Source organism: Melanotaenia boesemani, chromosome 4 (assembly GCF_017639745.1).
Source record: "Melanotaenia boesemani isolate fMelBoe1 chromosome 4, fMelBoe1.pri, whole genome shotgun sequence".
Lineage (NCBI taxonomy): Eukaryota > Metazoa > Chordata > Actinopteri > Atheriniformes > Melanotaeniidae > Melanotaenia > Melanotaenia boesemani.
In genome coordinates, this window is record NC_055685.1 from 30,092,298 (window position 1) to 30,104,745 (window position 12,448).

Sequence of the window (12,448 nt, forward strand, 5' to 3'; positions counted from 1 at the left end):
TGTTGAGAAAAAGTTTTACAGCGCCCCCTGCTGCGAGGAGTATGCAAATTATCCCAAATAAAAAAAAACTTGACGGCAACATTCTAGCAGGAAGAAATCTTTATTAACAACAATAAACAAATAAATAACAATAAAACAAATAAAAAAATGTAAAGGTTTACACATGTTTTGGCTGATATGCAATTCCACAACAGCAGAAGGTTTAAAGGCAATACTAAGGAGTAATGCACTTCAAGTGTTAACGGGAGCTGGAGCTGGATGGATGTGTTTAGGGTAAAATACTTTAAATATTTCACAAAAAAGGACAACATGTGCTAATCCATCACTAAATTGACTGTTTTTGGTGGCAGGCACATAAAACATGGTCAAACTTTTCTAGCAAAGGTGCAGCTAATAATGCTATAATTTTACCTATAGTCAGGTTTTTAAATGCCATGGTTTTCCTATACATATTATGTCTTAGCATAGTAAGAAAACTAAAGGTGACCCTTCACTTTTTTCAGTGTTTTTTCCTCACAAACATATTACACATGAAAACACTGAACACTATTAAAAATACTAAACGAAGGTCTGAGGAAAAATTTGCCAGAGCAGTTCTGTAACTCCTGACAAGTGGAGCTGTAACCAAGCAGTTATAGTTGCCAACAGGCATCCATCTGCGTCACATTCAGATCTGTTATATACTATTGATATAGTCCGCGAGAGGCCCTGTTGGGAGTCCTCACTGGGGCCAATTAGGAAAGTGTCATCGGGGTCTTGAGAAGCAAGCGCTCTTGGGGACTCTCTGAGGATTTGCTCTAAACTGCCCCCGTTTCATTTCCTGTAGTTTCTCAGCTGAGAGTCCAGACTTTTGTCCAGTCCTCATCACTACTCCCCTGTTCCCTGGTGCTGCCTTTTTCTGAATCCTAAAGGGAAGAGAAGACGGGTTATAGAAGACGAAAAAGCTATTTTCTATTATTAAAAGCATGTTTTAATTAATCTATGGTGCAAAATGTTCAATTTGTCTATAAATGAACCTGCATGTTGTCATTTTGGCATCACTTCTAATACTATGTAATATACATATAAAGGAACTTTACTGAACCGATTAAAGACTAGTGAAGCACCAACACCACATTTTTAAAACAAGCACAAGTACTTACATTTGAGTACCTGCTGATACCCAGTTCTGATATGAGTAGCACTAATCCCATTACAGCTGGCTGGTACTTTAATTTATTTCTTTATTTACTGTACTTTTAGTATTTCTTACCATTGTTTGTTTTAAATTAATGTTATTATTATTGGTGTTGTTTCCAATTTAATTTTACAGAGTATATATCTAACATTAGGATGAGAGTTTTAATAAAATTTGTTATTTGAAATGTATAATGACAATAAAGACTTCTTGAATCTTGAGATAAGGCCAAATTCAGATTTTTAAAATATTATGAGTAATAACTTTGTTTCTGGACACCAGATGATAAAAGATTTTAAACGTTAGGCTTGAAAACTTTCATAAACCTCATAATTAAAGAGGATAAATTGGTTTTTGGTAGATTCTGTTCACTGCTGTGACAAAGCCCCTAAATGCCCCAAATAGGCTTCTCTCACCAAGATAATGCAAAATTCAGAGTTTTAATTTGGCATGAGTAATAACTTTGTTGTTCATGCATTAAAAAAAAAAAAAACATTAATATGTTGATTCCACAGGTTAATCTCTTTGCGGGATACACAGTGGTGTGATGGTCAGCACTGTGGCCTCACAGGTTGAAAAGAAAATAGAAAACAGGACTGATGCAGTTAAACTTACATCATTCCTCTCTTCCTCTCCAGTGATTTTTGTGTTGCAGCTGACAGAGAACTCTTTCCTCTGGGAGGGTCAGTATGCCCATTCTGAGGAAACAAAGATGTACACACACATGTAAAAACACAATCTATACATTATGAACACAAATTAATAAGGAGAGGAAGTATAATAGAAAAGAAATTCTATTAAATGCAAATCACAATTACTGAGCCATAATATAATTAAAATTCTGTGTAACATTTGGTACATATGGTGCATCATCATCCCCTGTTGTATGCCTGATTAATCTAATTTTACCACCACAGGATACACTGAATTCTGAGAAATCATAGTCCTCGGAAAAGATTACTTGTCGTCTGAGTTCTCTCTCCCTGACCAGCTCTCTGTCCCAGCTGATCAGCCGCATTCGCTCTCCGGCTGACAGGCTGAAGAAGATATCGTAAACCTCATAACGTGCAGCGCGCAGCTGGAGGGGAAAACAGTGACACAAGAGAACATGATTTTAAAGAAAAGTGTGCAACGACAGAAGCTATAACTGTTTTATTTATTCACGTTGAGCTAAACATGTGTTTGCTTTCATACCTGCAGAGTGACCCTCTCCTGGAGAAAGACATCTTGTCTGCTACAGAACTCTCCTTTAATGGTGCTCTGTTGCTGGAGGGCCTGCAAGAACTGCTGAGTGTCCTACAAATGCAGAGACAAGCCCAGAGCTGAACTTTTAATACCAGTGCCCATTTTACAACAAATGATTCTGTTGCCAAAGACAGCCGCAACACTGCTGCTTTTACTCACCCTGATGGTGCGCACCAGCTGAACGACTCTTTCAGTCCTCAGCAGCCTGCGAGTCAGAAAGCCCTTCACTACTGCTGACAGCAGGGGACGGTAGTGCTGTGAAAGTGGGCTGAGGGGCTGATGGAGAGGGGAGAGGAGGCACCATGAGAGGGGCGAATAATGAAGATCAGAGGGGAAGAGAGAGGAGAATTTTAATTCCTTCAATGACAACTAATTAATTTCACTTGCAGCATTCTCAAGGTCCTTTGTTGGCATCTGTTTTGCGCATCACTACAAGTGGACTCTGCTCATAATTATGATAGGACAAAATAAACAGAAAAATAAGCAGCGAATGTGCTGTAATTCACTTGTTGATTCAAGAGCTGCTACATTAAAGAAACATGCTTGTTGAACAAACAAGCTTGCATGGAGCTGGGCTGTTGTGCTGGTAAATATATCAGAGGACAATAACATATGATTGATACTGATTAGGATTAAAACATGGAAAAAACATCCTTTCCACGAGTAAATCGGCCAATTGGTGATTTAAGATTGTGCAGATTAAAGGGCAAGCAGGACAAGACTTTTGTATCACTGATTAGTGAACAAATATGGTAATACCTGAGAGAGGGTAGAGAAGGTCGACGTCTCCCCTAGATGAGAGCCTGACATGGAGCAAGGGAAGGACAGGTTGTGGAGGAGACTGTAACGTACTGCCAATGCCTGAGAAAGAGCCAGACAGACCGGCGGGAGAAAGGGAATGAGAGGATAAGGGACAGGTGCATGCATTTGGGAGCAGACAAGGATGGAATATATTGAATTGGAGAGGAAAACAAATGAGGCGGGAGTAAAAAATTAATTGAGGATAGAGAGAAAGAGACACAAAGAGAGCGAGCAGTGGGGCACAGAGGGATGAGGTGAGAGACAAAGTAAAGGAGGAGAGGGACAATACAGGAAATTGATACAGGAAGTAAGAAAAATAATGTTAGAGGTGGTATGAGACAAAACAAAGAGGCGAGAGAGGGGAAAAAAAGAAAAGGAATCATTAGTGATGACACTCACTGGGACAATCTGGCACTTAACCACAGACGCTCATGAATTAAACAAATTATCCTTTTCTGTCAATTCCCTCATACCACTCCTCCCTCTGCCAGAGAGTCCAGCCAGTTCGCTCTCATCACATCGCAGATGATGGAAGGACAGGCGATTTGAAAAGAAGTCTTTTTATTAAACAGCTTTTGTTAATTATACTGTTGTTAAACATACATTAATTTAACAGAGCCTGAGATTAACGGGGCAAGGAGGCTGGCCAAGAACAAATGCAGACACAAGCTGAAGAATCAAGAACTGGTTGCCAGAGAACAGCAGGCGTCCTTGAAGCCTTGCATGTGCACGCACACATGCACACTCACACACACATAAAGAAACAGGCGACCATGCCAGTTTGCCTTTTAAGGATCTAATGAAACATTTATGGTAGAATCCCTTTTTCTCTACCTGAGGGAGAGTCTGAAGGTCTCTTGTAATGAGCAGATGTCTGTAGTCTGCCCACAACCTCGGAGCACACTCTTAACAGGTAGGACGACAACATGTGTGTATGCTTTCAAATGTCAGCTTTTAGTTTCAGAAGAAACAGAGGTCAGTTATGTCAATTTATTGTTAATCTGTAAGAAACTCAAAACCTATTCTCACTTTTAAAAAGGTGAACCCACTGGCCTGGACTTCCTAAATTCTCAAAGGTGACTTTGGGTAAAGTAAGGAACCTTGGCACAGAGAGTTATGGTTGCAGTGCTGGAATTACGTAGTGCTAGATCTGTACAGCAATAAGTGATGCAATCTAATGCAAGACCAATGGGAAGGAGGAATTACCAGTGACTGTGTTTTCATATTTTCTGGTCTCTGAGTAAATGTCTGCTTGTTCTAGTGTTTCAGAAACACAATTTTAAAAATGAGTTCATTTTCTTTGTATAATTTTCGATTCTTTTAATGCTTAAAAGCAGGAATAAACCTGTTTGCAGGTCAAAATGAGAATTAATGAAAGCCCCACAATTTATAATGTAAAAATAAAAGTATCAGACAAAACATCAAAAACCTTAAACACTTTTGTTTCCTGAAACATCTTTAAACTTTAGTGTTTAGGGTCCGGACTCCGGATAGAGACGAGACGGTCTGGCATAGTTTGATTTGGTAAACCCTGACCTCTGGTGCGTTTCCACAGCCAACCATATCCTTACTTGTTAGATGGAGTATTAGGCGGTTAGTGATAGATGCATCATCTACAAAATGGCGTGATGTCACAGTCTTCTCTTGAATTATAACAAAGTATGTGACACAGAAACAAAGGATGAGGATGGCAGACATCCAGCAGTTTGTGTTCTTTCTTCTTGGCATGTGGTTTTAAACAAAAAGCCCACAGTAATTTGGGTTGGATTGGTAAGATTAGGACCCCTATGTAAAGGTCCCAAAAAAGGAGGACGGGTCAGATCGGATTTTCTGGCACCGTTCCCAGTTTTTGCCTGAGGAATCACAAGAAAATGTGTGCCGTCTCACACCCGTTGGTGGAGATGGGTCTTTACTTATTTAGTCTAATATTCATTTCTGGCATCAGAAGTGACTCAAAATGAGAGTGCACGTGTTTAGTTATAATACACGAGTCTCACTTCTTTAAAAACAGCCATACAAATTCAGCTTTGGCCACATAGCTGAAACTTCACGGAAGACATAAAATCCAGCGTTTAATCTTCTGAATGGCCTGGCATCTTCCAAAAATGACCTGGAAAATGTAGACCAAATACTGTGTTCAAATGTCACATTCCTGAAGTTTATGTAGATGTGTCAGACTCGATTATTTATAATTATCTGATTACTCCCAGCTCTCAGATTTGGATGCTCATGTAAACAGGTTCACTGACAGACTTGTTGATGCAGTGAAAACACAGCCAGAGCGACCAGTCTGATGTCGTGTCAGACTCTAATGCGTTTCTGAATGAAAAATTAAGTCATGGCAATGATTGAACTTTTTAAGTGTTGGCATTTGTAACAAATTTTTCTTTTGTTTGATTTTATGACCTAAATTATGTCCAAAGGCATAATGCTGTCACAGTCTTAAACACATGATGTAATGTGGATGTTTGAGAGCTAAAGAAGCTTCTATTTGACCTGGAAATCTAAAAATTTCATGAGCTAGAAAGTATGTTGCATTTACATGATAATCTGTACAAATAAGCTGTCTCTACTAGTCCTTGTTTAACATCACAGTTATTTACCAGGTTTTACACAGAGACTGATGTTTATTCTTTTTTTTATGCTTTTAATAAAAACATATTAAATAATTTTTTTAACTAGAAGAAAATTTCTTAAACCAAGGATTACCCACAGTAACACACAAACTGATAAGAAAACAAATGAGCAAAAGCAGATGCCTAAAATATGCACGAAGCCTACACAGATTAAGACCACAGAAGTACTCTCAGATAAAGATTTACATATCTGGCATCTATTTATTTTGGTCTCAGTTCTATTCTAAATGTTTTGGTTTAGTTTCTTTCACCTTAGTAATACTTTTTTCTTTACCCATTATAACATGTAATCCATCCCCAGTGTCTCACCTGTAGTAGTTCTTCCTGTTGTTTCCTGTGCTCATTCTGCAGGGCTCTAAGCTGAGCAGCATGAGTCTGTTTTAGCTTCTCTTGCCTTTCCTTTTGATTGCCATGGCTCTTGTACCAATGCGCTGTAGCTACAGTAAACAAAAAACAATATGTAGTTCTCAAAAAAAAAAACAAAAAAACATTTATATTGGCAAGACAGAATCCTGAGTTAGAAGGAAAGCAGAAATTATGCAAGCATAATCTTCTACAGTAAATTAGCACAACTATTTTTCAACTAAACAACATAAAGTATTTGGATTAGCTGACAATACTCAATCTGTTCTCCAATATTCACATTTTTATGTCTAAATGTTTCAGCTTAGCTGTCCTGTTTTTACCTCTTGGGGTGGTGGAACTTGGTCTGCCCATGGGGTCGACTCCTCTGCTGACATCATTTCCTTCCTGGGTCTCTTCTGTCATATGCATGATCAGTCTCCGTTTGACACGAAATTTTCCCGTCTGATCTTCACCCTCACTGTCTGGAGTCAGATGTTTCTCCTGACCAAGATGACTTTGTGAGCCCAGTTCGGACCTTGGTCCCATTCCTTCCAGGAGCCAAAGGCCAGATGGCGTGTCCACATCATACGACTGATTGAGAGATGGCAAAAGCACAGAGGACTGACCTTCTACAGTCATCATACTCTGTCTCTCCACAGGATGGTTACTTGTATCTGAAAGCCCTGTTAAGTGGCAGGGAACCCTGTTGTCAGATGGAACATTTCTGAATATGTTGGGGATGCGCAACTGCTGTGCTACAGACAGGATACTTTTTACAGGTAGCTGCTGCCTTTTACAGCTTCCATTTTGTAGAAAACTCTGGGTTAATCCTTCCTTATGCACCTCCCTTTCCTTTTCTCTCTGAGTAGCTGAGATTCTGTCAAGTCTAATCTCACTTAATTTTACCATCTCGGCTTCCCTCTCCTGATCTGTGAAAGGAAAATCTTCTGTGTTCCTGATATTTGATTCAGGTCCTAAATGTGCATTAATGTTTTCAAAATTGATGAATGAATGCCTTCTCAACCACTCCCTGCACTCTGCTTCTCCCTGCTTCTCCTCCCAACAGTCTAAATAGTCATTCGGACCAAGCTGAGCAGAATGATCTGCTTTAATTTCCTCAGACTGTCTGATGCTTTTGAAACTTGACTCACTTTGCATGTTGCTGTCAGTTTGGCAGTGATTATCCAAGTTTTCTTTTACTGTGGACTCCAGATCTGAAATCAATATCTTGAGGCTGGACAGGTTTGACTCAAGCTGATCTATGTGCTGTGAACTTTTGGCTAAAACACTTGTAACATCCCCATCAACCACGATAGTCACTGAGGACGGAAGTGATCTGTGACTTGATTTCGTGTTTTGATTTATGAGGGTAACTTCTTCACTCTTGTCTTCAGTCACGTCAGGGCTGATGAGTTTGCCCTCCGAAGTCTCTGCTATTTCAACTGCTTCTCCTTCTCTAAAACCTTTACTTTTGCAGTGAATAGGACTCCGACAGAAGTTAGGGGCTGGAAAAGTGCGATATTTCCCCACTCTTGTATATAAAGTTGTCTCATAAAAGGCATCTTGGGCGAGGCAGGTTTCTCTTGATGTTGGCTGTTGCTGGATGAAAGGACTGATCCTTTGTTTAGGTTTTAAAACGACTTCTTGAAAACTGTTCAGCTTGTTATTTTTTAAAATAGTCTCTTCTTCAACAATAAGTTCCTTGACATTTCCTTCTCCTGCTACACATGTACTTTCAGTTTGAAGATCTGTCTTTTTCCAACTAACTTCACTCTCATTCATCTCCTCATTCTCAGATTTCTGTGTAGACGTTTCCACTGATGGAACAAAAGTGCCTCTTCTCTCTTTAGTTTTCTTTCCTACTGCAGTCACAGTACCCTTGTAGAGAAACTCATCATTCTCCTTATCAGAGAGGCTCTGCTCTTCTGCTCGAGCACTTGGCTGCTCTTGGTTTCTCTCCTGGATTTTAGCGTGTTTGGCTTGGTTTCTAACCATCCGCTGGCGCCGTCGATACTCCTGAGATTTCTTCAATAAGGCCTGCAGGCTGAGAGGAAAAGGCTCCTCAGATGTCTTTGTCTCTATTTCGTCGACCTGACTGTCAACCGGTTCTGGTTCACCAGGGTTTTGCTGAACATGCAGTTCTGTTGTTGGACAGTGAGGAGTGCTGAGAGTCTGTGATGACTCTGGATTGTCTGAAAAGTCACTTTTTTCTGACACAGGAAGTGATCCCTCATTTATATCTTTGGCAGAATCAAGTATTGCATTAAAAGGAATCTCCTCCTCTTGCTCCATACTGTTGTGAGACTTTTCAGCTTGTAGATGGTCTAGTATAACTGAATCATCTTGAAATGAGGTATCACAAGGGCCTCCTACTCCCATTAAGTTACCACAAAAAGACTCCAATCCACCCCTCTCCAATTCATCTCCATCTATAGGAGGGTGGCTAATAATATCTGGCATCTTGGCGATTGTATTTGAAGTGCTGTGAAGGAAAAAGCCATCCACGGTATAAACTTCCTCAGAGGGACAGAAGCTCTCAGGCTCAATCCCTCCAGAGATAGTTGCAGTGTTTTCAACATTCTCATAGGTCACATAACCTGAGGATAGTGACTGGTGGCTTGCAGCATTGCAGGAACATGGCTGTGACACTTTGTGGCTGTCATGTTGGTTAGTAAGGCATCCTTCCAGGTAACTTTGCTCAGGTGTCACATTTGAAGCAAAAAAGGCACTGTATGTGGTGGAAGTCATTGGAGGAAGAGAAATACCAGTCTTTAATTTTCCTGTAGGTGTAGGTGAAAGACTTTCCTCAGATCTAACAAAAACATTGCTGTGGGACACTGATCCACTGCTGGTGTTATGCTGATGTGACGATTCAGTCTTAATCTCCGACTCCTGAAGCAGCTCCTCCAGTGTTGGCGTTTTCCTCAGCTGCAAAGAGATGCCACAAAGAAGTTGTGAAATCAGAGAAAATTTCTTCTATTATTTCATCAAAACCCTGTGAGACATCATAATACTTTACAATACCTAATCTCATTTGTTTAGACCTATATTACTAACTTATTGTCATTATAATTATATTATAAGTCCTCAGCTTCCCTAATACTAAAATCCCTTCCCTCATTTATGGTCCAATAAGAAGTTACTTATGTCGGCTCCACGGTAAGATGAATTTCAATCCAGTGAAGAACAATAAACCAAGCTTACGTTTATCTAAATTACTAAGAAATCAAGCTATACAAATTACACTTAACTGGCTTAACATACGATGAATCTTTCTCTGCCCTTTTTGTGCTGGACTATTATAACAGCCCTGAAATTCAACTGAAACTCTTTATTTTTAATGCTTCCTTTTTGGTACCTCTACCTTTGTTCATGCAAAGGTTTACTTTTCTGTGAAGGCTGGGGGTCTCACATTTGTACTTACTATGTAGAACTCTGAGATAATTCCACCTTTTCTTTAATTCATTTTATCCATAACATTCTGCAAAACCTCCACTCATTAGTGCAAAAATTATTCTCTAAAAATGTTGTCATCATAAAATTTGACACATATTAAATTATTAAATCCATCGATAAACCACTGCAAAAATAAGCCTTGTATTATCTTCTTCTGTCTGTTCCTTTTAAATTGCTTAAAAATAGTCCAAAACCCTGCAGCTAGACTATTAACCTAGCTGTAATCTAGCTAATTTGTGTAATTAAAATTACTTACAATAACAGTCTGGATTCAGGCCAAGCTGTTCATCTGTCAAGCCTTGACTAATTTGATTCCAATAGGAACTTTTAACATTTTATATTCTTGCCAGACCTTGAAGGTTTGCTGAGCAGGGCCTGTTTGCTCCATCTTACTCACCGTTTAGGATAAAACAGCCTCCTCATGTCATGTCAGCAAACTGTCTTTGGCTTGAAGTAACTATCATCCAGTAAATTCAGCTCCTTTTGTTGTAATTTGACTATTTTATCTTGTGTTTTACCTGAAATGTTGCTTCTTTCTTAACTTTTGCTGTGGTGTATAGAATTGTGACATGTAATGCATTAATAAAAAATTACTTGCAGTAAACTGTACAAAAAAAGCAGAGGACTTTATTCACTTAAAAAGGTTTTTCAAAAGTAAATATCACTACTATAATTTCTGATCAAAGATTCTGTCAGAGACTGAACACAAATTAGAAGTCATTTTAGTTTTTCCATTAGGATGGTTGAAAATATGAAGTTAAATTACCTGAATGCTTTGCAGAATAGTTTGTACATAGGCCATTCTGGGATCGTCTGTAAACTTCTTGTGGATGGCAGCTTTCTGTGCTTCATCTCTGTGTCGCTGCATCTCCTCTCTCTGTTTCCCCGAGAACTGTTACCAACACAAACAAACACAGGTTGTCTTTACTGTCAGTTATTTAGTTCATTTCTGATTCTGTCTTTTGGTTAGAATACTTTCAATCAAACAGCAAACTTCAGCTCAGAGAATAAGATATTTTCCACGAGTTTTAAATGTTAAGCAACTGCTTTTAAGGTTTCAAAATAACTTCCTAAAGTCCTCAGTACATTTCATGTATTAACACATCGATGAGCACGTCTGCTAGGATGCGCTGGCATTACTACCTCTGCCTTACCAGAGGAGGAAGAATGGGCCGTCCATAGAAGCGGATGAGAGAGGATGGAGATGTTTGTCTACGATGTTCCTGCTTATCCTCGTCTTTTTTCATCAGTTTGAAAAGGGAAAGTTGCACAAACTGGTCATATTCCTCCATTATGTTGCATGAGGACAAGGTAAGCAGTAACGTTGGAAAGCTGCTGGGCTTGCTAACATCAATAAGTTCGAGTGTACTAACGTTAGCTGTCGGAGTGCAACACTAGCAAGCAGCTAGCTAACTGAGCTAACATAACGCTTGTTGTCGGTGATTTAGGTCGTTTTAAACCAAACTGCGGAGAGTAAAATATATTGAAAAGCCGAAACTTTGCTAAGTTATCCCAGCTCTTAAATGTCCATAGTATACAGAAAGCAGCCGTATAAAGTGTAGCTACCAACTACACAAAAAGTCTCCACGGTGATGGATCAGTGTTTACATTTTTACCCGCCTCTCCTCCCGGAGCAACAGACGGCGTCACGGTGACAGTTGGGGTCGGCAGGGACGCTCAGAAAACCCGGACTGGATGAAGAGACGGCTCCTACGTCTCCTAAAATTCTACGAAATGAAATTCCACACAGAACTCAGGAAAATCTGTTAAAAAAAATATCCAGCGCCTAATTTAGGGGACCATATAGCTTTATAATATTTTATTATTTAATGTATTATATATTAATATTCTATGTAAAAAATGAATATATGCTTGTTATATTTATTGGGGAGGGTGTATTAAAAGAAGATTTTCCCTATAATGTTCTTTTTTTCTAATTCCAGAAAGAAAGAAAGAAAGAAAGAAACAAACAAACAAACAAATAGGTGTCCAAGAGAAAGGAGATGATGGTAGGTTTTACTGCCCTGTACAGATTTTGATCATTTAACTTGCAAGACTCTCTTATTCAGGATGTTCATTAAGCTTAAAGCAACACTACATACATTTCTGATCTTGAAGCGCTTTGCTTCCAACTCATTTTGATTTCACACTGACATTCGTTATGCACATTTCTGGGGCTGCCTTTGCCCTGCAGCATCCTGAAGCTGAAAAACCTCACTTACCGCCTGAAGCATCACATGACAGCTTTGTTTTGCTTTATGGCAGGGGTGTCCAAAGCCGGTCCTCGAGGGCCGCTGTTTTAAAGGTTTTCAGTGTTTACCTACTCCAGCAAACCTGACTGAAATTAAAAGGATCCAACAGCCTTTGAAGTTCTGCACAATGAATCATTAATTTCAATCAGATGTGCAGGAGCAGGAAAACATTGAAAACCTGCAGGATTAGGGTCCTTAAGTAACAGAGAAAACATGTGACATGCCAGCAAGTGGATATCAACACACGGGGCATTTTCAATGTGCACGATGTCTGATTCAGCAAAGGAATCCAAGAGAATATTGATCAGAGGAAAAAAGGAAAAGGAAGAGAGAAAGTGACAAAGCAAACTATAAGACATAAGTCAACAATGTTGTGGGGTGGCGTGGCTCAGTGGGTAGAGTGGTCGTCTTGTAGCCTGAGGGCTGCTGGTTCGATCCTTAGCCTGTCGAGCTCATGTCGAGGTGTCCCTGAGCAAGACACCGAACCCCAAATTGCTCCTAATGGGTCATGGTTGAGCTCCTTGCATGGCAGCTTC

The 12,448-nt window shown here is 39.5% G+C and overlaps 1 protein-coding gene across 2 annotated transcripts; it reads right to left on the bottom strand.

The window, feature by feature from the left end:
• Positions 1–81: 81 nt before the first annotated feature.
• Positions 82–11,343, bottom strand: si:ch73-100l22.3. Of its 2 annotated transcripts, XM_041982840.1 has the most exons (11): positions 11,269–11,343; positions 10,815–10,897; positions 10,427–10,552; positions 6,546–9,132; positions 6,169–6,296; positions 3,182–3,283; positions 2,582–2,698; positions 2,372–2,473; positions 2,139–2,255; positions 1,793–1,875; positions 82–905 (listed from the first exon to the last, which is right to left on the bottom strand). In XM_041982840.1, the coding sequence occupies exons 3-11, from the start codon at positions 10,526–10,528 to the stop codon at positions 746–748; spliced, it is 3,498 nt and encodes a 1,165-aa protein (XP_041838774.1). In that variant the 5' UTR covers positions 10,529–10,552; positions 10,815–10,897; positions 11,269–11,343; the 3' UTR covers positions 82–745. The 2 variants fall into 2 exon arrangements, with proteins under 2 accessions (XP_041838774.1, XP_041838773.1); XM_041982839.1 differs by lacking the exon at positions 11,269–11,343 and having other exon boundaries at positions 10,815–11,262.
• Positions 11,344–12,448: the final 1,105 nt, after the last annotated feature.